At 47.1% G+C, this 26183-nt stretch overlaps 2 protein-coding genes across 3 annotated transcripts in view; one reads left to right on the top strand and one right to left on the bottom strand.

The window, feature by feature from the left end:
* LOC138526876 (uncharacterized) overlaps positions 1–26183 on the top strand; it is a 1504711-nt gene that overhangs the window by 296486 nt on the left and 1182042 nt on the right. For both annotated transcript variants that reach the window (XM_069637661.1, XM_069637652.1), the window contains exon 6: positions 8655–10368. In XM_069637661.1, the coding sequence (XP_069493762.1) occupies positions 8655–10368 (1714 nt within the window). The remainder of the gene's footprint in view (positions 1–8654; positions 10369–26183) is intronic.
* Positions 1–26183, bottom strand: part of LOC138526886 (uncharacterized protein ZSWIM9-like) — a 1119771-nt gene that overhangs the window by 740929 nt on the left and 352659 nt on the right. The window lies entirely within an intron of this gene.

Raw genomic sequence — 26183 nt, 5'->3', positions numbered from 1 at the left:
AGAACCACCGAAGCAACTCCTGCTGCTGGGCCTACATCCATCACTGAGTCTTCTTTTCGGCACTGAACACTTTGCTTTGCGGTGGGCCGCACCGCCTCATCTTCCCAGGACTTCACCGAGCGATGGTCGAAGAGCACCGTGAAGGCCGGAGCTGCTGCATCAACGTCAGTGTTGCACTTTTCTTCGAGGATCTCGACGGCCTGTGGCTCCTGCTTTTAAAGGGAGTCCACCCTCAAGGGATCAGTCGACGAACCGTCAAAGAAACTCTTCCATTACAGGAAGCCAGACTTATTAAACAGTTATGGACTGGGCTTGTTAATACTCTTATTACAGATTTCCCAGGTTGGGGGGCACGCACGGCACGGGCACAGGGGGGAGAATCCTCACTCAGTATTTCCTTTATAGATAAAGAAAGCATTCTGCCAATGTTTAACTTAACCTGCCTTCCTTCTGATCTATGCTGATACACCTTGCTGTCAGCATTTGACGCATTTTAAAGGAATCCTTATCAAGTTGTGGTACCACATAGAAACTGTATATATGTGTCACATTAGAATTACCAGAATGCAAAGTTTTATTGAATTGTGTATATATCTCTGAACCTTATTTTTATATAAAGAACTGTTTTTGCAAGTAACATAGTGTGTGGACATTCCTTTGTGGGGGTTTGGGTGTTTCACTGTACTTAAGAACCAGCCCGCATCACCCACTGAGACCTTAAGCGTTGGTTGCTCATCCATAGCTGCCGTATAGAGAATCTTGGCTGGGGTGTTCTGTGCTTCTACTCTGCCATATAGACGGCAAAAGTAAAGATACCCCCCTCCAGTCTCTACAGCAGCGCACCTATGCAGAGAATAGATCCCAGTGCACTCTTATCTGGACAATTGGCTCATAGCAGGGGATTCCCCTGAAATTTGCAAGCAAAGTAACCAAAGGACAATCCATCTTCTGTTCCAATTGAGTTTCTCAATCAATGAGAAAAAAATCAAGTCTCGTTCCAACCGAAACCAACTAATTTTTAGGCGCTATCATGAAGACGGAAGAGGGGGCTAGTCTTCCCCTCAAAGGAAAGAGTACAAAACCTAATGCTGCAAATACCTCAGCATCTAGCCGGTCGCCAAACAACCGTACGCAAGCAATGCGCTTGCTCAGGATGATGGCTTCATGCATCTACCCGGATCCACACGCACGGTTTCGCATGTGCTTAATGCAAGAGTAGTTAGAGAACAGTGGTCTCAGGCAAGCGGTCAGCGGGACGGTCTAGTGGTTGTTTCGTTATCTCTATTTCAAGCGCTACGCTGGTGGACAAAGGAAAATCTGTTAGTTAAAACCCTTTCACAACCATACAGTGTAAGCGGTTATAACAGCAGACGCATCACTCTCCAGATGGGGAGCCAATTACCTTCACCACACAGCGCATGGCCTGTGGACACAGATCACAGCCCAGAACCACCTAAACCTTTTGGAGCAGCTAGCAGTGCTCAAAGCTCTACAAACCTTTCAAGTGCATTTAACAGGTTAAACAGTAAAAGTCCTCACAGACGGAACCACTGCCATGTTCTACATAAACGAGCAGGGAGGCGCATACTCTCCACGTCAGTCCAGACTAGTCAGAAAAATGTGAAAGTGGGAACTCAAGCAGAACCTGTTCTTAGTGTCTCAACACGTCCCAGGGGTACTCAGTTATCTAGCAGACTCACTAAGCAGAGATCCCCTAGCCAAACAGCATGAGTGGCAACTCGGCATAGAAATTTTAAACAATGTTTCCCTCTGGGGCTATCCTCCTTTGGACTCGTTCGCCACAAGCCTAAACACAAAATACCCAGACTTTGCATCCAGGTTTCCCCAACCCAGATCCAAGGGGAACACCCTGTGGATGGTCAGGGAAATGTGCTTATGCTTTTCCCCCAACACCGCGCCTGAGCAAGAAAGTACACAAGATGCACCAGGAACAAGTTACTCTGATCCTGGTTGCTCCTATGTGGGCGAGACAACCTTGGTTTCCACATCTGCGCAAACTGGCGATGCGTGATCAAATCAAGATCCTGTGCCCCTTCAACATGCTCACCCAACATTGGGGGGACAACGTTACACCCACATCCTCAGTCCATGAACTTGGCAGCCTTGCTCCTGAAGTCATAGTTTGGACATTTAAAACTACCTCAAATGTGTATGGAAATCCTCAGAGGCACGTAAACCAAACACCAGACTGTGTTACTTTAACAAATGGAAAAGATTTGTTATATGGTGCCAGTCAAAAAGTGTAAACCCTATTGAATGTACCCTATCACACATTCTTAATTACATGCTCCACTTACTAGACTCTGGCCCAGTATTCAACTCAATCAAGGTTCACCTAGCGGCTCTATCCGCTTACACCACTTCCCAGAACAAGGTGTCCTGGTGGAAATCCCTGTTAAGGCTTTCATGGAAGGAGTAAATTTCAAACCCGCCTCCACGGTGGGATCTCAATGTGGTGCTTGCAAAGCTCATAGGTTCCTCTTTTGAGCCTATGCACAAATCCAGCCTCAAACACCTAACCTACAAAACGGCTTTTTTGGTGGCCATCACCTCCATAAGAAGAGTCGGTGAGCTACAAGCTTTGTCAGTTCAAGACCCTTTCTTTGTTGTCCACAAAGACAAGTTGGTACTAAGAACGAGCCCTAGGTTTTCACCTAAATTCATATCCAAGTTCCATGTTAACCAATCCATTGAACTACCCACTTTGTTTCAAAATCCTTCACACTCAGCTGATAAAAACCTCCATACACTGCATGTAAGGAGGGTGTTTTTTTACTATGTAATCAAGACAAAACCGCTAAGAAAAACAGATCAACTGTTTGTCTCCATTGCACCTGGCAGGGAAGGTGATCACGGTTTTAAAAACATCGCCATCTCCAGATGGATAGTAACATGCATACAGCTCTGCTACTTCCTATCAAACAAAACTCTGCCTTTCACACCAAGAGCTCACTCTACCAGAGGTACAGGAGCTACTTTGGCTTTTATTGCAAATGTTCCATGCATACTTTGTCAGCATTAACGCATTGACACACATTCTAAAGCAGATTCACAAGTGGGACAAGCGATGCTAAAACATCTATTTGCTGCTGTACCTTCTCAAAACCCATCTCCTTCAGATACTGCTCGCTAGTGTATGCATATCATGTGATCTAAGCAGATCCACTGGCCTCAGAAGGGATACATTACTCAACGTAATTGTATTTATGATGCTTGTATCTGCTTAGATTCACATGCCCCAGTGGAGTAGAAGGTGCATAGATGTTTTCTAGCTTCTATCTACTTTATTACACCTGTACTCACGCTACACTTTATGCTACCCCATGTCAGAAACAAAACAATCTGAGGGACCTCAACGCATGAAGGACCATGGTACAGGAGACGCCACACTAGGAATAGTATTACTGGCACGACCTGTCAACGTCCCTTTTTGAGTTTCAAAAACAAAAAAATGTAAAACTCTGCGGCTACCACTAGATGTCGCCTATGCATAGCATGTGAATCTAAGCAGATATAAGCATCAGAAATACGTTTACGGTGAGTAATATATTCCATATATAACTTTCTTGGTGTTGCGAAAACATGGCCAAATGCTTCAACCACAATGCTGTTGGGACTTTACTGCACTGATGATCTCTGAGGGTGAAACCAGGTATGTAGTTGTTCTGGCAGCCTGGCAAATGTCTGTCTTGGGTTGATTAAGCTGTGCATAAAGTAGCACTGCCCTCTTAGACAAAGACAATTTCCTGGAGAAAAAAGTTTGCATTTGGGATAGTTTGCATACCCACAAATCCTTTTTTGATATAACTTTAGAGTGTGTGTTTCTTAGGATCATGTGTGCTACAAGTTCTTTGTACCTTCCTACAGCCCTCTCCTCCTCCTCCTCCTATGCTATGCCTGACTGCAAGGCCATTGATACCTTATTTTCAGTGGTACAGACTTCTACCGTATTGCCTAGTAGATAGTTTTATAAAGTCCTTTAGATGGACTTCAGAAAAACTGCCCTAACAGTGTCTCCCCAAGTTTACATCTTGCTGGTGCAGAGTTTAGTCGCTGTCTAGAGAGGCGTTCTTCACCCTGGAGCTTTAGGATGTAATTTAAGCCTTCGACTAAATGCATCTCACCTTTTGTCCCCAAGTTTGAGGTAGTGGATTACCCCGATCCAACACTTGCACACTTTTGAACCATTAAAAAATGTTGTGGGCCGCCAATAAGTGATAGTTTCCACATACAGACCTTTGCTACATTTGAGCAAATGCGGACTATGGGATCTAAGTGATTTGCCCGCGGCTGAAAGTACCGCGGGCAAATCGTTCACACGAGAAAGGTGCAGACTACCAAAAGTTTGCACCTTTCTCATGCGAACACACATACATTCTCACACACACAACACACCCATTACACCCCCCACCCACACCCCCAACATTCACAAACCCCACTTACCTTCATCTTCACGTTGGTTCCCTGCAGCGCCAGTTCCCTTTCACTTCCGTGATCAGGAACTGTCGCTGCAGGGTCCCTTTTCTTTTTTTTTTTTTTAAACTGAAGGCTGCGGGGGTGTCCCCCCGCAACCTCCGCTCACTATACTATAAAGTATAGTGAGCGGGGGACAACCCAGCAGCCCCCGTTTTTTTTTTTCTTTCAATGCTACCACCAAAGGTTTGAACATTTGGTGTTCGAACCTTTGGTGGTAGAATTTTTAGAACTTTTGGTCAATGCGACCAATTTCTTTCCGGTAATTTCGACCTAAACCCTGGCTATGTGGATGCCATGGGAATCGCAGATGTCCTACCCCAACTAAAGCGGGCACACATCCACACAAACCCTTGTTAGCTGCTGTCTGCAGGAAATTACCCTATATGGGCATTCCAGGTTGCAAGATGTATACTAACATACAAAGCACAGCTGCTGCCTTACTGGATTTAAACTTATAAGAACCGCCATTTTTAGGTAGGCACCTTGTCTAGTAAAATGTCTACACTTGGTGTGGCCAAGATAAGGTTTCACTTCTCCCAATCAGAACTTGGGCACACTGTCTGGGAAGATGACATTCCCTGGGAAACTGTGTGGCACCTTTGCAGTAGCCCCCAATTTAAGGCCATAAGGGTCATTAATTCAGCTGTCCTGTGTGAGACTTTGATAGGGATTCATTGGGAGAAGCATTTTCAGGGAACTCGCAAAAAATAAAAAATGTATTCACCACACTGATGCGTATCTGTTAGTCCTTGCGCCACTTCTTCCAGATAACCCACCCTCCTCTCTACCTCATTCTAATACCATCCCATGTCAGGACATGGGCACAGATGAATAGGAATGACAAGGGAACCTGTTTGGGGTGCTCCTGGTCATACGCAGAGCAGCACATCAAGCTCTGGTTTGCTCTTTAGGTTTTTCTTTCGGGGTTGCACAGACTTATGCTCCTCTTTCTAGACCTTGTTGTAGACATCCAATGAGTCTGGAGGAATGGGGCAGGGACTAAACATACTACTCACGTCTTCATCATGAGCAACTTGTATTGATTCCAGAAAGCTCACACCCTGACTGCCTACTCGGATGGACAGCGTTTCCAAAGGTGCTGTCAACCTACTTAGACTCCAAAAAAAAAGACTTGTTTCTACATTGACCATCACTGCTGCAGGGTGTGATTGGCTCCCTTGACAATTCTAACCTGAATTACCCCAACTTCCTTCCTTCCAGCCTCCCCAAGCAGCAAAGCTCACATCCAAAAGTTAAGATTGCTGCCTCCACTGTTGCCACCAGACTTCAGAACAGTGGCTCATTGACCCTTCCCTGCACTTTCATTTCTTGCTACCAGTCAACCCCAAAATCAAACCAAACACCTATGTTTCACGCTTCACTGATTGTTTGAGAGAGCATTACCCTATCTTATTTACAAAGTCGCTCCCTCAGATATGCTAACCGTAATCTGCTAAGGAATCCTGCCACTAAGTATTCTGGTAGATGTGGCAGACACTTGTATTTCCAGGGCCCCAAACTTTGAAACGGCTTTCCTCGCTTTGTCGTCTGCTCCTCCCTACTCTTCCTCGGGAAAAATGTCATCACATGAAGGCGAACATCCATATTCTCAGAGTTCCATAGAGGGGGTCCAGTACGGGGGTGGTCCATCTCCTAGCATTTAAGTGGTTAAACGGGTATACACAACAGGAGTAAGGAATATGGTTGTATATTTATTTATGAACAGTGGAGTCTTTTATTGATACTGGTCTGTTATTTCGTTTCACATGACCCTCACAAGCGTCATTTACATTCACCTGCACTGGCAACAGGAATCCTGCTCCCCTACTGTCTGCCACGCTTTGAATTTGCTGTAGTTAATGAGTTGTATTTTAAGTATGGTTTTCAAATGTACTTTCTTGTATACATCTAAACACAAAAACTAATGATCAGGGCGAGTCCGAATATATTCTGACCCAGAAGAATTTTTTTATGAGTTTACCTAATTTTGAAATGGTAAACATCAAAATTCAGTTCATGAGTCGAATGCAAGACATTCAAATAAAGTTATTGAGCAAAGTACAACACGGGAAAACGATATACATCAAAAATATGGTGCAAACATAAACAAGTAATAGTACAATCTGCAGGGATTAGTTTATACAGATGCGAATTTTCTTGGAACCAAATCACATCGTTTCTGCTGAACAATCAACACTGTATAGAAATGTGATTGTCGACACTACTGTTTCACACAAAGGGACCAGTTGATATGTGCTGTATGTGGAAAGGCCTTCATCAGGACGGGCTAATTAGATGAGTGTTTACTAAATGGGTTCTCCTGTGCGTGCCTACAATAAACAAAGTTATGCCTATGAGTGGAGAGGGTCTATATTCGGGTCTATATTGGGGTAACTGCTTATTGATATTTCAAAGGGATGTATCCCAGAAGGGCTTACCGTGCAGGTATCTTCATGCACGACAGACAGTGATTCACTAGTGCTTTTTGTCGAGGATCTGTAAACACATAGGAATTGTGCTTTAGAAAAGGTCTCTGTCTCAATCCTGCTGGATGGGCAGATGGGTACATTTTTCAACAAGAAGTTACTTAATAGGCCACTGCTAGAATGCATCTTCTACCTGGTGGCCAAAGAGACAGAAATCGGAATGCCACTCTGATTGCTTGGCACGCACAAAAAGAGGATTCTAAATAACTATCTGTTTTGAGTATCCATGTGGAACCCTGTATGAGAGATTCTGGAGTGTCTCGATGGAACTAGATATTGCTTTAATGGGCGATGGTAAACACTTGTGCGGGTTAAAACGAGCGCGCCCGGCGAATAGCCAAACATGACTGATGGTCTTGAGCGCTATTGTTTTAGTGGGGCTATATTAACAAATTTGAAACGCAGGCGGGTGTGTGACACCGCCAAAGGGCCGAGTGTGTTGGTGCCATCGTGGGCGGAGGATCTCCAAGCATAGCGTGTGTCTGGATCTAGTGTAAAGAGGGAATATGGCTAGTCCGGACTAGATCCAGGACATGCAGAAAATGTTCGCAGGGAGAGCGTGTCTAATGCCAACCTCGATAGTAATCATTTCCTAACGATTTTGTGAACAAAAGGTTCTGCGTTCGGCAGGACACATTTTTCTGGGATTTTGGCACACCACCATAACGCCAAAACTATTGCCACTAAGAAAAGAGAAAGCAATAGGGTTTTGAAACATGACTCGTTGGCATGGCAGCATGCAATTCTTGTATGCAATGGGCAATGCGCAAGTGGTTACTTTTTTTTAAATCGCCTTCTGCCATTTCAACCAATGATTGTGCTTCTTAAATGCATTTGAACAATGAGGAGTAACTTTATGCATCAAGTGTGTGCTCCTCGCATTGATTTGTGTTTGTGCTCCGCCTCCTCTGTGAGCCTCCATTTGCTCCAACAAAGGGGTTACTGAGCACATAACGAGAGGCAATGGATTGGCAGATGACTGACCCTGTTGCCTCTCATTATTGCCCTAATAACGTATACTTGATAACTGACTGGAGAGGGTCTTCTCCTGTCAATCAGCGTGTCTACGTTGTGGAGTGGAGGGTGATACAGTGTTTACATTTAATGTAATGTCTGTCTGTGATTGTTATTTTGTGTCTAAATTGGCCTACATTGAATGAAAGCCATGTAATAACAGTTATGTTTGCTTTACCCTTGAAGCATAGTTACTGTACATCAAGTGTTATGTGGCTAGACCTCCCTACATTGAATATAGACCAGTCTATCATATCCTGTTTCGTTGACCCTTGATGCCAAGCAAAAAATGCAATGCTGTATAAATAAAGTATATGCAAACTGGAATTACTAATGAAATGTTTTACTTGGTATCAAGGGTCAAGCAAACTCATTAACTCATTTCCCCTTCCCCCTCCTTGCGCTGTCATTCCTCCTCCCACGCCCCCCGTTCTGTCATTTCCCCCCTTTGCACGGTCGCCCTCCCTTGCGCTGTCATTCTTCATTCTTTCCCCCATGTTAAATATATTTAATAAACAACCACACATGCAAAAACTATTAGCTTTGGCAATGCTCGTTTCATGTATGTTATAAGTGATTGGTCTCAATGGGACGTCTTGCTCTGTTAAGATTGGTCATTAAAAGACTTCAACTAATATAGTTTTAATTCTCGTCTAGGAAGAAATGTCCTGCTATCATTCAGCTGAAGTTGGGGCCCCAGAATGATAAGCTCATTGTCTACAAAACCAGCCTTTCGCATAATCATGACTTGCAGGAGACAAACCTCCCCACGGAGAGTTCGGCAAGGAAATTCATGTTTAATGCAAGCCATGCCACCAGGCTGGCCCTCGACATCTCCAGAAAGTTTCTTGAATGGAGTGATTTGAGCAGACTACTGCGGTTTCACTCAATTCCATTTGAAGAGCATTCGCAGATTTTGAAAGAGTTGGATTCCCTTTTTGTTTCGGATCCAGGGGCCAAGGTCAAGTTGGTTTTCTTAGAGGACAAATTGTTGGTGAAGAACATTTTCATTATGACAACCCAGATGCAGCAACTGGCGCAGACATTTCCTGGTCACCTTTATGTTGACCTTCTGCCAGGTTTACACACAGAATTTGATTTGTATACAGTCTTCTGTGAAGATGATGGCTTGCTTTGGCATGCCTGTGCATATTGCATTTCAAGGAAGGACCTTCCCGAGAGTTTGCGATTCAGCATGTTATCCATTATGCAAAGTATCCCCAATATGAGTCCTAAAGTGACATGTGTTACGGTGAGCCCTAATGTTCAGAATCCACAGGGTCTGGAATCACTAGTTCCTAATGCCTCGGTTAAGTATTGCTTGCCACTCATCCTGGAGCTTCTGTACTCCAGAATTGCGCACCTGGACTCCACAACAGAGACTAAGATTAAGAAGTGTATTCTCACCCTGTCTGAAACCCATGCACTCAATATCTATAATCGATCCCTCAATGACATGAGAGTTGTCTGCCCTGTTGATGTTTTTAATTACTACTATACTACATGGCACCCTTGTTGGAAATTGTGGTCTAGAACAGATAACAGTAGCCAAGAGACTGAAAACCGGATATGTCACTATGTGAAAGCCATGCATGAGAAATTCTTGGCCCTTTCAGACTCTTCCCTATACTGCTGCCTTCGTATGATTCTACATGGCAGTAGCACAGTTGGCTCTTCCTGTAGTCAGGAGACAGATATGGAAGATTCTTCACATCTTAAGTCAGAAGTGTACAGTTCTTGTCAGCCTGTTTGTTTAAATGTGATGCATCCTCACCAACAGTTGGAGTCGGATACCACCCAACAGTCCAACAGTGGTGGGGCTCACCTTTTTTCTCATGAGGAATCGCATCCACTTCTTAATCAGGAATCTTTTCAAGATTTCGAGGCACTTATTTCCACAGAGTCCCATGTGATTCCAGCTCATATTGAGTCTTATGCTCTTTCTCAACAGGAGGCACTTCTTTCTAGCCAAGACCATGTGCTTTCTCCTCCTCAGCAGGAGCTTTTGCATCCTACCCCTCAACAGGAACGTCTGCATTCCCCTCTCCAGGAGCCCCTGCCTCCCCTTCATCAAGAACCTCTTCTTCCTCTTAACCAACAACCGCTTCTTCTCCCTCATGGGGAGCCTCAACCTTCTCCGTACCAGGAACCGCTTCTTCCTCTTCAACAGGAGGCTCTGATTGCTCCTCATCATGAGCCTTCTCCACTTCCTGAAGAGAAACCTATTCTTGTGCCTTACCTGGAGCCACAAACTTTGTCTTGCCAAGGGTCACCAACCCATCCTCGCCCACCACCTCAACAGGATCCTAAACCTGTAACACACCACGAGCCTCATCCTGTGGCGAACTTGATGCCAACCAACACACAACAGGTAATTTTGGTTTTTCTAATTTTCTAATGCCCTGTTTAATTGCTAGGGTCATTAAATAGTGTCTAACCAACTCAACTGTACAGCATGAACAGGAATGTGCATCATATGTTTAGGTAAAAGGCTATCATTTCATAAATGCAAATGAATGCAGTGTTTTTCGGTTTGGCTAAAGGGGGTTTAAGTTCTTTGTCAGAGCTCTTGAAGATGCATATTAAATTGGGGCGCAGGTGCTCATCGACTGCACTGTGATGCAGAACACATGAATCTTGGTGAAAGCTCTGTTACAGCATCATCCATTTTGTACAAGCGTGTGGAGTGATTTTTAAGATATTCAAGCGGATCCAAAACTCTGCAGCAAGGCTCCTCCTTGGAATCTACTCCTAGAACAACACTCACTCGCACTCAGGATACTTTACTGACTGCCCATTAGCCAACTGGCCTCCTTCAAAGCCATGTGCATTACCCACCGTGCCATCCATAAGCAAGGCCCTGTATTCCTCCAAAAGCAACTCACATGCTGCCACCCCACCCGAATCATCAATCAGTTCTGCACACCTCCTGGTAGGCCCCCATTTCAAGTTCTCCATACTAGGAGGAGCCTGCTTCTCAGTACTTGCACCTACCTTCTGGAACTCCCTCCCCCTCACTCTTCATATCAGAGGATCACCTGACTTTTAGGAAAGCCCTCAAAACCTAGCAGTTCAAGCCCCCCACCCCCTCCGCTTCTTGAACCACTGACCCCTGCACCAACACCCACGCACCTTCCTCCACCACATGCACTAGGTCCCTCCAGCAGACAGAGGCCTGCATGCATACTCCCTCCCACATTTTCAGCTACCTTGCCTCATCTCTCATTTATCGCCTCACGCTGCCACCCAAACACTCCTCCCCCGCAACCCCTGACCCCCTTGAGCCCTGCCAACCCCGTACGGAGGACTCAAGAAGCTATCTAGTAACTTGCACATATGAATCCTGAGTGGGCCGGATATTGCACTCAAACAGGCTCTGAGGGTGGGCAATGCATCACACTTAAAACACACCTTAGGTCAAGCAATTGGATCATTTTGGAAGAGGATAATTGGTTACCTTTGAATCTTCATTTGTATTCCGCGCTGTATGTAGCTCTAAAGCAGAGGTCTTCAAATTGGGGCACGCCGCCCCAGTGGGGCACGGCCGCATCCCCGGGGAGCGCGAGAGCCCAGCATGAAATGTAAAAAAAAAGTTTTTTTGATTGGAGGAAATGGGCAGGAGCGGCTCACATGGCTGGACTGGGCCATTAAACTGTCTCCAGCACCATTGAAAAAGTGGCCCTCCGTTGCAAATGGATATTCATTCCTTTAGTCACAGACTGTTTGAATAGTACCCAGGGGGGATGTTTTTTGTTAAAATGTAAGCAAATTGTGATATTTAAAGAATATTTCTTTAGCAACAATGGTCAAAACTACCAGCTGCATAGTGAACTCATCAGACTTGACCAATTTTGACTGGCGTACACTAGCGTTTAGCATTTTTGGTATGGGTATTGCCCTATAGGCCAGTCCTAGCCTGGTGGCTCATCCATAATGGGCGAGGTGGGGTCCACCCAGTGGACCATTCGCCCATTATAGAGGAGCCAAGGAGCCAGCCCAGTGAAACACTGAGCACTCCCTCAGCTGCTTTTCCAGCTGAGGGAGTGCTCCTGGGCAGGCTGAACTGTCAAAGGGAAACGCTGTTCCCCTGCGACAGTTCAGTTCCCCAGCCGCACATGCTCATTGAGCCATGCAAGGTTGGGGGTGTTTTTGCTCCGCCAGCCTTGCATAGCTCATTGTAAATGCTGGCTGGGGCACTACATTTCTGTATTTCTGTGGGGGGAGCTCCTGCGCCTCCTCACACATACAGACTGAGTAACCTGGAGCGGGGCATTTCAGCACCCACGCACAATCACGGGCAGAAGGTACGTTTATGCTCATTAATTTTTTATTTAAATATGTGTAGAGGCTTGTGTTGAGTGCATGGTGATGGGTGCTCGAATGAATGTTAGTGATTGCTGCGTGAATGTGTTTGGTTTGGTCTGTTGAGCTGATTTTAGCCAGTAGGTGGTAGAGGGGGTCAAGGACGGTTGTACAAAAAAAGGCATTTTAAAAATGCCTTTGTTGCACAATCCCCCTACCCACCTGCCAAATTCAGGTCTTTCTGAGGTGCTGTGGAGCCCAGGAGACAGGGATGGTATTTTGTTTTACTGGATAGCTATCCTAGATGTCCAGTCAAAAATACCATGCTTCCCTTTTGGCCCCCCAGCACCAATTGCAAACTGTTTGGATTTTTACCTATTTTGTTTTTTAAGTGTGGTCTAAAATGCAACATTTTAACGCATTAGTAAATAATAATTCATGGGGGGATAATCCCCAGAGTCCCCCTTGATTGGTTCAGGCTACCTTGCTGTGCTCGGTCGCTATGGCATTTGTATGGGAAATGTGTATGCCCCTCCACTTCAAAAATTCACCTGCTCCCACTGGCCCTCAGACTGTGTTGGGAACGGAGTGGGGGGAGCCCAGGGACTGTGGTGGGAGCAGGATGGCCAAGAGCACTGGGAGAGGGGTGGGGGAGAGCCTAGGGTCTGTGTTGGGGTGGGGAGAGCCCATGGACGGGGTAGGAGTGGGATGAGGGAGCCCAGCGACTGTGATGGGAGCAGGTGGGGGAGCCCAGGGACTCTACTGGGAGTAGGGGGCAATGACGGCACGCAATAGTTCATAGCCATTTGGCATTTTGTGGTGGGGAGGGGGTGGGATGGGGTGGGGTGGGGCCCGGCCTGCCCGCCCGCCCAAACTTTGCTTGGGGGGCCCAAGCCAAAAAAGTTTGAAGACCACTGCTCTAAAGCATATGAGGGTGGCCATTGCCAACGCAACTAGACATGTAAGGTGGGAATTCTCCACACTTGAAGGTAGGGATGTAACGGTATAACGTTAAAGATACCGTGAACCACTTAATTGAACAATAATAACCGTCACATTGTATATACCATTATACCGTTCATACCGTTAGGTGTGCTTTTCAATCTGATTTGGAAAGGCTGCAGTAAGCAATTGCTGCACAGTCTTGGTTTTGCACTGTTGGATGTGCCGTCTGCCAAGTAGTTTCAGTTGGAGCAGTTTTTAATGCCATTCCATAAACCACACGTGCCTTACACAAAATCAATATGTTAGCAATAGGAAGAATAGATACAGTGCCAAGAAGGAAAAGGGTTTACTTTGGGGTGGCGGCTTTGGGGTTTATATATTTATAATGGATAATGTTCTCCAAACATATGGCAATGGGGGATTTCCCTGGTTCGATCATTGAATTTACATATAATAAGTCACACTGCGAAATTCACTCATCTCTGTGGGTATTCCCTGCTGCCATACCAAAGGGTAATATGTCAGTGATTACTGAACACCTTTTGGCCCGCAAGTAAACTAAAGGCTGTAACGTAAAAAGAAAGTGCGTGCGTGCATGCGTGTGTGTGTGTGTGTGCGCGTGTGTGTGTGTGTGTGTGTGTGCGCAAGCGTATACTACCATCAGCCTCCATTGATCTGTGGCATGCAGGTTATCAAGATGGCAACATGTTCATCTTCACCAGTAGCCAGTGGGGAAGCGAAAAGCCTAAATGACCACTTAAGAAAAGCTTTTCAGTTTGCTTTGCCAGTTGCAGCAGGCCTCCACCCCACCCCCTCCTCTCCACACGTGTTTGTGTTTGGTGGAAGCAAGGCATTTCAGTGGAAAGTATGTTGAAGAGCCCAATTCTGGCCCTGGTTGCCTGGTTTTGTTTATGATGATAAATCTGTCAATTTATGACCTTTTAGAAAATATTTGTTAAAATCAGTTAACTCCACCTGCTATACCGCGATAACCATGATATACCGTCATTTGGCAAGAAGGTTATCGTACCGTCATAAAACGAATACCGTGACACCCCTACTTGAAGGACCTGGGGATGGCAATGGTTCACTCTTAAGATCCACTCTGAGAGAGTATTCATTTATGTAGTTATTCCACTAATCTCTTATGTGAGATTAAGCACTGCTCTTAGCACATGGATTGAATCCAGGGGATAGACATGGTTGTATGTACAGCTAGCCCATTTTTTCCCCTCTCAAACTCTGCATCTTCATAACCTAGCCAAAAGGCACAGCCTCACTCCCACACACCTCTGCACTCACACATATAACACAAACACTATTGCGCAACACCTCAGCCATAAAATTGTTCAACTAACCATGTAATACCTATGCAACTGACGAGGATGTTTTTCACTGACACATTAAGCTGTTCCTCTGTAACAAAGAACATGCACATCTGCTTTTTCTGTATATAATGTATTTATGGTCCTTTTCTGTATTGTACGGACTCACGTATGTACTAAGAAAACTCTCTGTAACAGCGCCACAGTGCCTTGGGGCTGCTGTGCGCTATACAAATAAATATAAGAATGAAGATACCTTTCACGACAAAACATTTAAACTAGCTACTCACATTTTGTATCCACTTAAAAAAAACTCTCCTGCTTAGTTCATAGTATACCTTATTTCCGCCCATTCACATGCCATTCAGACATGAGTGACTTTCCCTGTTTTTATTAAGGTGGCCATGATGGATTGGGAGACCCGTAATTTAAGTATTTGAGGTTCAAATGCATTGTGGCCGCTGAATACTATGGGCCTTAGTACAAGTTTGGCTGTTTTCCGGTGTTAAATCTGCAGGAATACCCCAAACGGATTTACCATTAACACCACTTGGTCTGAACGGATTACAAGTGGTGGTATGGGGCTGTAAATCCCCATTTATGGAGTCCGTAGGACTCCATGGGGATTTTGGCAGAATTACTTCTAGCTGTAATTACTCTGGTAGTAACTTTACCGATTTTTGGCAGTACATTGGGGGAATTACCTCCAGCAGGTTTTTCCTCCACATTGCATCCAGAGCCGTAGTTCGGCGGTGCGGTAATGCAGTTCTTAGCGCTGATTTTGGCCACACTGCCAAACTCTTAATGAGGCCCAATATATTTATGTGGCTAAGTAAAAATTCTAAGTTTTATTGTGTACCTTGTGTGATGTACACTATGTGCCCTTGATACAAAAAGTTGAAGAACTAGGCACTTTGTTTAGCTTGTAGTGAATACTTTTTACTGGCAAGTTGGTATTGTGTTATATCAGATGGTTAATCTGCCTACCTAGGTGAATCTGGATTCATTTATATGATAGTGGGCATGTTTGGTTTATTGGGGGGGGTCAAATGGATTACTTGTAGGACAATGTGGGTAGCAAGAGAAAGCGTTGTTGGCGTTCAGCAGGGAGGACTAGGTGCTAAGCTTTCCCCTGAATGCTACTTACAGCAGCTCCAGGCACTGTGCATATGATGTGGCATTTATAACGTGACTTTACACAAGTGTCTCTAGGCGTGACAAGACGAGGGGAAAAACCAGGGAGGTCAAAATAACGATCTTACTAGGCCTTGTGTCATTTAGATCGAGCAAGTGTGGGGAAGAGGGAAGGGGAGAAGTGCCGGGGGGGGAGGGGAAGTGTAGTTAACTCGCAAGTGCAGCCAGCTGGTGGCTCATAAGTGCAGAGGGAAGGGACTGTAGGGTTGCAGATACAGACCCGTAAGTGCTGGGGAGCCCTGAGGCAGTGCAAGGGCAACTGGACATGCAGGAGCCTGGGCCAGAGTTCAGAGGGTTACCTGTGCGAGGAGCAGTTGGGTGCATCAGCAGGGGAGAGGAAGAGAGAAAGCGGAAGTGAAAAGGAAGGTCTTGAGTTGCTTCCGGAACCAGAGGTGGTTCTGCTCAAGTTTGAGAGAGGCAGTGAGGCTGTTCCAGAGGAAGGCCCCAGCCGAGGAGATGGATCTGCCCCCAACTCTCTGCTTGGAGAAGTGTTTGACCCTCTGAGAGGTGGAGGAGCAGAGAGCTTGAGAAGGAAGATATCTTGGAAGAGAAAGTTGGAGGTAGAGCGGTCCCAGGCACCTGAGAGCCTTGTGGACAATGCAGAGGGGTCTTGAAGTTGATCTGTGCAGCCGCGGGGAGCCAGTGAAGAGATTTCAGAGCTGGAGAGATAAGATCTCTGGCTTTGAAGCCAAGGACAAGTCTCGCAGTCCTGTTCTGCATAAGTTGTAAAGGTCGTAGAGTAGAGGCAGGAAGATTTAGAAAGAGGCTGTTGCAATAGTCCAGCCTAGAAAGGACCAGAGCTCTGGAGACTGTGAGCTTCAGGGGGAAAGTGAGAAAAGAAAGAATACCTCTGAGGAGGTGCAGCTGATAGTTTGACTTCTTAGAGACATCGAAGATGTGAGGAGCGAAGGGGAGGTTGGAGTCAAAGATGACACCAAGGTTCTTAGCCTCACAGCAAGGAGCACGAAGAGAGCCTAGAGTGGGCGGTCAGAGGGAAAGAGAGGAAAATAGTGAGCGGGTGTCCCAATGAGGAGGATCTAAGTCTTACTGGCATTAAGACAGTGATCATTGGCAGCACACCATTCCTGAATTGCGGCCAGCAGAGGTGGCTGAGGGGAGCCTGAAAGAGAACAGAGTGTCATCCGCATAAAATTGAAAATTGTAGCAGAAAGTAGCGATGCAGTGGACAAGAGGTGCCAGGTAGTGGTTGAAGAGCCAGGGAGAGAGGTTAGACCCTTGGGGAACACCACAAGTAGAGAGAGAAAAGAGAGGAAAGACCTCAGTTGGACCTGAGGGTTGGTCGGTGAGAAAGGAAGTCAACTAGTCCAGAGCCTGATCAGTAATACCAAGGTTGTCCCAGAGACAATTGAGCAGGATGGCATGGTTGACCATCTCAAAAGCAGAGGATAGATCAAGGAGAATGAGGCCAGAAGGGAGATTAGAGTCAAGATCGGAGAGCAAGTCTTAAAGGGTGTTCAGGAGAGCAGTTTCCGTGCTTCTGGCAGCTCTGAAGCCAGACTGGTGGTCATGGACGCAACCAACAGATACAGTATGTCGATTAAGCTGAGAGATGGCCAGCTTTTCCAAGAGTTTGCACAGGAAAGGAGTGATGGAGATCAGGCAATAGCCGGAGAGGAAGGCTCGGCCGAGGGCTTCTTTAGGAATGGGTGCACAAGAGTGGTTAAGGGGGAGGGGAAAGTTCCAGTGGCAAATGAATGATTGCAGAAATCAGCTGAGGCTGGAGCAAGGGTGTCGATTTTGTCATTGATTGTTCTGGATGAGCAGTGGAGAACCTGCTTTGATGAGACTTTCAGAGATCGGACTTGTCTAGAAACAAAGTCAGGAGTAAATTCTTTCCCAAGACAAAGGGCGGCTCCAACAAGGCAGCTCCAGATCGTATCTGCAGGTATCCGCAGGAGAAGCAAGAAGCCAACAATAAGTAAGTGTGGCAAGGGCGGGGACTGAAGCAAATACTTCACGCCATACTACCACTCCACCCATAGAAATTCTGCACACCCGTGGTATAGTCTATACATTGAAAGTCTGCCTAAAAGCATATCTGTGGTTAGAATATCCGCCTGACTTTAGAAGTGCACTTATTGGCGTGCCTTGCTTGCATTTAGAAGTGTGCCTAATATCCGCTCTGTGCAAAGTTGAATTTGGAAGTGTTCTTGAATCTAGTAGCGTGCAGAATATCCTCTCTGTGCAAAGTTGAATTTAGAAGTGTGCCTAATAGCCTCTAGGTGCAAAGTTGAATTTGGAAGTTTGCCTAATATCCTCTCTTTGCAAAATTGTATTTGGTTGTCTAAATATCCTCTCTGTGCAAAGTTGATTTTAGTAGTGTGCCTAATAGCGTGCCTTGCCTGAACATTGAAGTGTGCCTAATATCATCGCTGTGCAAAGTCGAATTTAGAAAGGTGCCTAATGCCCCCTCTGTGCAAAGTTGAATTTTGAAGTGGGCCTAATATCCTCTCTGTGCAAAAGTGGAATTTAGAAATATATATAACATCACTTTGGCATAGCAGAATTTAGACAGTGTCCCTAATAACGTCACCGTGCCAAAGTCTAGAAAGGCTGCCCGATAGCTTATCTGTGGCATAATTGAAATCCGAAACTCTGCCCTATAGCATACCTGTGTCATAATTGCATTTGATATTTTCTTTTAGAAAGTTTACCCTATAGCGTATTTGTATCATAACTGCATTTAGAAAGTCCTCCTAAAGCACACTTAAAAGTCCACCTAAAAGCATATCTGTGGCATTGTTACATTAGAAATTCCCCCTAATAGCATACCTGTATCCCAGCTTGCTCGAAGAAGTCTATCCAACAGCATTACTGGGCTGTAGTTGCAACTGGATAGGCCGCCTAATAGCATATTCTAAGGTCTAGCTACACTTCAAAACCGCCATAGGCATATCTGCAGCCTAGTTTGCAATTAGTACATTAAAACGTAGAATAAGTGAATAATATCACCCTGCTTAGTTGAACCCCAGAAACTGTGAATAATCTCACCTGTGGTATAGCTGAACCTATAAAGTCCAAATATAAAGTGTAATTTGCATTTGAAACTGTACCTAATAGCAGGTACTGTTAATCACAGAAGGAGTGAACAATTAACATCCGATATCATAGCTAACGTGGGATGGTGCAAACAAAATCTGCCAACCCATCTAAGCACAGGTACTAACTATGAGTGCACCCGATCCACCGAGGTCTGCCGGAAATGACCCCCGTGCACCGGCCCCCCGCCCTCTCCCGTCCCCCTCATCCCCAAATCATCCAACCCTCCACCAGATCCCCTTTGCAAACACCAAGCCAGAGGGGCACGATGGCGACCCAACCGCCCTAAGATCACTGCTCCTCTGAACCCCTCCCCCGATCACCCTACTTTGATCATACCCACTCCCCTCGCTAGCCTCACAGGCACACTCTGCCCAGCAATCATGCACCCCCCGCTTTTCCCATCAACCCCCGACCACACCCCTTCCCCCCTAGAAACTGCACGCCTAGCCCTAGCAAGAACTGTAGCCTCATCCCTCTCCCCCCTCTGATCCCCCTCCTACCCTCTCGCACACACCAATCGCAACAAAGGTACTAAAGAGGAAAAGTACCTGGTCCCCCTCTATCCCTCAGCACTCATCGCCTCCCCTGTCTCGACCCACCACCTCATTCCCCCCCAATCACCACCCTCCCCCCACGCCTCGCCGTGCCTGAAACCCCTCTCCCTCGATTTCTAACCAACCACAACTGAAACTCTCAACCCCCCACACCCCGCCTTCAAATCCCCCATGCCAAACCCAATCACCCTAACACACACACGTCCATCCACTCCCACCCGAAACCCACCAACTTTTCTGCTCGCCCACTCTTCCCATCGACCATCAACCACCCCGCCCCCCTCACTCTCCAGTGCCCACCCTCTCCCCTCCAACCCCCATCTCTGCAGCTCCCACGCCTACCTCATCCACCGAAGTGAATTGCATCCTATTTAATGCCCGATCCGTAGCAAAAAACGGACACAGCATCTTTGACCTCCTCGCCTCTGACAAACCAGACCTGGTCTTCATCACGAAACCTGGTTCTCCGACGACTTCGCCCCTATCGCCAATGAAGCCTATCCCTCCCCTAACGCCCCCCCCCCGCCCCCGACTACTCCCTCATCCCACTGAACCGTCCCTCTAGAGGAGGAGGAATAGCATTCGCCTTCAAGTCTCACTTCCATGCCTCAATCATCGACAACCAACCTTCCATTCCTTCCTGCAAATCACTACTCGTTAAATTATCCCTTTCCCCTTCGTTCATACAGCTTCCTAATAATCTACAGACCGCCTGGCTACGATAGACAATTCTCAAACCACCTCTGTGACACTATTGCCACCCTCCAACTAAACCATCCCAACCTCACCCTTCTAGGAGATTTCAACATATGGCTTGACATTCCCACCAACCCCATGACACACTCTCTGGTTGACAACCTAGACAGGATTAACCTCCAGCCCCACATAAATGGCCCGACTAACTATAAAGGACACACTATTGATGCCATTTTCAGCTCCCACAACCGGATACATCTAACCCCCCCCCTATCCCCGATCATCTGGTCACTTCATTGTTTCTTTCGCTCACCCGACCCGCTTCCCGTACCCGAACCTGAACCTCTGAATCTACGCAAATGCTGGAAGAAACTAATAATCGTTCCTGACCTAGCCGACACCCTTCTCCAGTCTCCTCCGCCTACCTGCCTACTCAATCAACTAACCCCCGACGCCTTTGACTCATGGCTCAACACCTCACTAATGCGGCTCACACCCTCTTGCACACCATCAGCCCGCCGTGGCCTTTTCCCTAGATGGTTCACACCTGAATTGAAGACCAGTAAACAACTATATAAATACCTAGAACTCAAATGGCGGAAAGACAAAACTCCCCTGAGCAGATCCACCAAGGCCGAAATCCGTAAAGCAAAAAAAGCCCATTACAACTCCCGAATCTTAAACTGTAAAAACCCCAGCAAAGAACTTCACAAAATCATCACTGAATTCACCAAACCATCATGCACCACCACCGTCCCAACCCCCTCACAATCGTTGTGCGACTCTCTCTCTCCAGTTTTACACCACAGCTCTCGAAAGAACAAACGCTCTAACCAACAAACTAGTTCTTACACCCACCAGGCAACCCACCCCCCATACCGGCCAACCCACCGCTTGCAACCACTACCCAACCAATGTTAGACTCCTTTAGTCCAATATCACCCGACCAATTTCTCAAACTTCTCTCCGCCCGCAAACCATCAGGCTCTCCGTTAGACCCTTGCCCGGCCACAACTCTCAAAGAAATGTTCACTTCTACCTGCGCAGGAGAACACGCAAGATCCATCATAAATGACTCCCTTTCCTCTGGAATTTTCCCCGGACGCCTTCAAAACGGTTCATGTCAAACCTCTAATAAAAAAAACCTTACCTCGAGCCTAAAAACTACCGCCCCATCTCTAACACCAGGTTCCTTGCCAAACTCATCGACCAAACCACCTACTCCCAACTAAATGCCTTTGTCGAAGCCAACAATCTCCTAGACCCCGCGCAATCAGGTTTCAGAGCCCGACACGGAACTACCCTAACCTCAATCTGGGATAACCTTAAAAACACAGCTGACTCCTCGGGATGCGCTGCATTAATCCTTCTTGACCTATCCGCCGCCTTCGACACAATCAATCCTCCTTGACTGCCTCCACTGCCTATGAATTTGTGGAACCGCTCTCAATGGGATAGTATCCTGCCTCAAAATCGGGAACCAAATAACCCTACTCTCCACCTATTCCTCCCAAGCCCGACCAGTCGACACGGGCTTTCCACAAGGAGCATGCCTATCAGCCCTCCTGTTCAATCTCTACATGGCCACCCTCCCACAAATTATTTGTTCACACAACATCCTGTGTTACAATTACGCTGATGACACTCAACTAATTCTAAAACTCCTGAACTCAAAACCCAACTGCAGACCTGACCTCGCCTCCTCGACATAGAGCTCTGGATGACCACAAACTACCTCTTGCTAAACACCTCCAGAACTGAAATCATGGTATGTGGCAACTCTGAACAACTTCCACACCCCTGTCCATCTGTCATGGGCAACTGACGGACTCCCTCTAATTCAGTAAAAAACCTTGGATACACCCTAGACTCTGACCTAACACTCTCGCGCCAAGTCAACAACGTCTCAGTCCTGCCACTACCACCTTAAAACTCTTAGGTGCATTTTTCCATACCTCTCCTTTCCCAACAGACTCTCTACAGTCCAGTCGATTGTTATATCAAGACTGGACTACGCTAACCCCCTCTACCTCGGAGTCCACGCATACCAACTGACCAAACTACAAAGAGCACAAAACGCTGCAGCCAAACTGCTACTAGCGCTCGGCCCGAGAGACCACATCTCCCCAGCCCTCAAAACTCTGCACTGGCTTCCGGTTGCCCGAAGGGTGACCTTCAAAACCTTATGCATCTCTCACCGAGCACTGCATAAAACCGGACCTCTATCTTCAAGACAAACTAAAACCCTATCACCCTCCACGTACTCTAAAATCAAGCTCAGTCAACCTAGTCATACCTAAAACAAACTCAGTCATGATAGGCGGATCATCATTCTCAGCCTTGGCCCCCACGCTGTGGAACGCACTCCCACCCCACATCCGACTCACTGAAGACCTCATGTCTTTCCGCAAATTATTGAAATCTTGGCTCTTCCCCTAAAACCGACCCCAAACTCAAACCAACAAACTGGATAACAGCATCTCAGACTTTACCAAATACTAGATCATAAATAGCAATGCAGCATCATGATCCAAGCGAGGAATCGACACTAATGAACCTCTATTGGTTAGCTAAAAAGGACAAACAAAATAGAATGAGTAAAAAAGATCAAACCCGCGAAGTAGATAAAAAGGATACTTTGTACGAGAGCATTAAAGTGTCGGAATTTAAGGAAATGGACAAAATAAATGTAATGGACAAGAGGATCAATGTGGACGTGAGGAATAAAGTGGATAACAACAATTCAACTAACCCAAACTACTAGATCTTAAATAACAATACAGCATCAAGATCCAAGCGAGAAATCGACAACTAATAAACCTCTAATGTAAACTAAAAGGACCAACAGAATAGAATGAGTAAAGTAGACCAAAGCAATGAAGTGGATAAAAAGAATGAATTGTACGAAAGCAGTAAAGCGGTTGGAATTAATGAAATGGATGTAATGATTGCAATGGACAAAATGAATAAAGTGAAGAGGATGGAAAGATGAATACAGGAGACGGATGAGTAAACAGTCAGATGGCATGGAATGTATGAGTGCATGGTATACATGGAAAGTACAGAATAGACAATTCAAATACATGAGACGGGTGTAGTGCATGGGACAGATGGAGAGCACGGAACGGATCGAGTGCGTATGACAAGTGACAAGGGCTTAATCGATAATGCACGATGAATGAATGAAGTGAGTGGAGCGGATGAAGTCAATGGAGTTGATGAAGCACGTAAAGCCGATGAGTGTTGAGCGGTCGAGTGCGTGGAGCGGGCGAGTGTGTGGAGCGGATGCGAGTGCAAAATGAATGAGAGCATAGAGTGGATGAGAGCGTGGAACAGTTAAGAGCATGGTGCGGATGCGGGCTGTGGTACGGATGTAGGCTGTGGTACGGATGTAGGCTGTGTGAGTGGATAATAGAATGGAGCGGATTTAGGGTGTTGAGCAGATGTAAGGCGTGAGGTGATGAACAGAAGTAGGGTGATGAGCAGATGAAGGGTGCAAATGTAGGGTGGGATATAGAGTATGGTGGGGGTGCGGAGCGGGTGGCGGGTGTTGTGTGCAGAGCAGGTGTAGAGTGCGGAGCGGGTGTAGAATGCGGAGCGGATATGAAAGGATGAACAAAGCAGAAAGAATGAACGGGGTAGAATGGGTGAACAGGGTGGAACGGGTGAAATATGTGGACAGAAAGGGTGAAGTATGGAGAAGGAAAAAATGAACTAGGTGGATGGAACGGGTGAAGTATGTGGATGGAACGGTGTAGAATGGGTGAAGTGGGTGGAACGGGTGAAATGGTAGAACAGATGAAGTAGGTGGTTGAACGGGTGATGTTTGGAACCGGTGATGTGTTTAGAACCGGTGAAGTGGGTGTAACGGGTGAAGTGGATGGAACGTGTGAAGGTGACGTGTGGATAGTTGATGCATGGAGAAAGGATAACGTGGGTAGAACGAATGAATGGAGCATTGCATAAAATGGCTGAATGCATAAAATGGCTAGGAGTGCATAAAATGCCTAGGAGTTCATGGAACGGACTGGAGTTCATGGAACGGACTGGAGTGCATGGAAAGGCGTGACTTACATGCAAAGGTTTGGAGTGCATGGAATGTGGATTTGAAGGGGCATGGAAAAGAACGATTTTGAGTGCTTGAAACGGTTGTAATGCATGGAACAGTCGGAGTACATGGAACATGTGGAGTACATGGAACTATTGGAGTGAGCCCGATCTCAAAAACCTAAGATAAACCACCATATCACGTCTACACGCTTCCTCTCCTCTTTACACCACCACTCAAATAGAACACAGCTTCGAGGGGATTGGGTCCTCCGACGTATTCCATATCTATGACCTGTAATCACCACAGCTGTGCTGTTTCGAAAAATCTTCAGCTCCTGCGTCGATGACGTCGATACGCCGCCCTCGAGGATCTCTGCCGACGTCACCAGATGTTATAAGTAGGACGCCTGTAGCCTCAGTTCCATTTTTTCCGCGAACATGTTCGCTTCGGAGATCTCGGCGCGCCTCGACTCTTTGGAGTTTGTTCTTTCTCGGTTCTTCGAACCTGTTCGTATTGTGAAGTATATTCTTCGTGAAGATGTCTTCCTCTTCTTCCACCCCGCGTCCGGGCTTTAAGAATTGCGGGGACTGTGGGTTCAAGATGTCGGGGACGGACTCGCACGACGCCTGCCTCTGGTGCCTCGGGGAGGCCCATGACACGGATGACTGTCGACTGCCCGTCGCTCACAACCAAAGCCTTGCGGGAGCGCAAGAAGTTGTCGGTAGGTAAGGTGTCCAAGCCACGGAAGTCGAGGTCTTCGGGGCTTTCGACGGACGATTCGAGGGGCGACTCTCCGCATCGTTGTCGGAAGTCCAGTGGGTCTCGGTCCCGGAGTCGGTCCTGCCACTCCTCTGCCACTCCCAAAAGCGCCGTCATTGGTCGCCTCCCCCGTCCTCATCCGAGGACTCCGCCCATCGGCGGGTCGCTTATCCCACCAAGCATGCAACGCCGGAGGAATGGGCTTCCTTCGGGAAGAAAATGTTAGCGATTCTCGAATCGCAGGGCACTGGTCCATCCGCGCATCTGAGTGGGGTCGGTCGTGATCGGTCGAGAGACACTGCTCGCACGCCTTCGGGTTCGGGTGGTCGGCACAATTTGCGGGAGAGGTCCTGCTCGGACAAGGGGAATCGTTCTCGTCATGCCCGATCCAGGTCCCGGTCCTTGACGCGCTCGAGACCGTGTGCACCTGTGGTGTCTTCAAGGAAGACGTCGACGCCGAGGTCGTCGACTGACTCTCTCGAGGCTCTGCCTCCGAACAAGTTGTCAACGCCATCGGCGCCGAGGATGTCGAAGGACACGCTCGTGGCTCCGCCCTCGAGGCCTGTGTCGAAGCCGTCGATGTTGTCGGTGCCGCGCTCGACGCCGGTTCACTCGACCCCATTTCGCTCGACGCCTTTCGAAACTGTGGTGTCGGAGGTACCCCGTGGCACGGGGGAACCCCCTAGAAAGGCTCTGGCCAAGGTCGAGCATGGCTTTGTTCCACATTCTGTGTCTTCTTACCGCCATCTTGACTTTATTTCAGAGGTGAATGAGGGCTCTGATGATGGCATGGTTCCTGATACGGTGCCAGACGTGATTCTCTCGGGCCATAGCCAGATTGAGGACCTGCGGCAGTCCCTGCAAGCTGCCAGTGGGCTGGACACCTCTCCAGAGGTGGAGTTTTGTAGGCCTGAGCCTGGCACTCATGCCGACTCATTGTACCGGCGCGTTATGTCTAGGGTCACCGAGTACTTGGGTTGGTCTGCTCCCCCTGGGGATTTTCTTCAGGATGACCTTACGGATATCCTCGACCAAGGTCCACCAACTGACCCGGTACTGCCGTTCCATATGGCTCTACAGAGGAGGGTGGCGGCGGCTTGGATTGCTCCCGAGAGTCTCCCGGCAGTGGGCAAGTCTTTGCCGCGAAAATACCGCCCAGCCAGTAGCGACCCCTGCTACTTGACCAAGCACCCCACTCGGGAGAGTTTCCTACCATCCCTCCTGATAGGGATGACAAACGTTTTGACGGCTGGGCAAAGGTGCTTTCTTCCGGGGGTATGGCGCTTCAGGCGGCCAA

The sequence above is a fragment of the Ambystoma mexicanum genome, chromosome 1q (assembly GCF_040938575.1).
Source record: "Ambystoma mexicanum isolate Mex_15411 chromosome 1q, UKY_AmexF1_1, whole genome shotgun sequence".
Lineage (NCBI taxonomy): Eukaryota > Metazoa > Chordata > Amphibia > Caudata > Ambystomatidae > Ambystoma > Ambystoma mexicanum.
The sequence above is the reverse complement of the archived record's forward strand: the minus strand, read 5'-3'. Positions and strand labels throughout refer to the sequence as shown.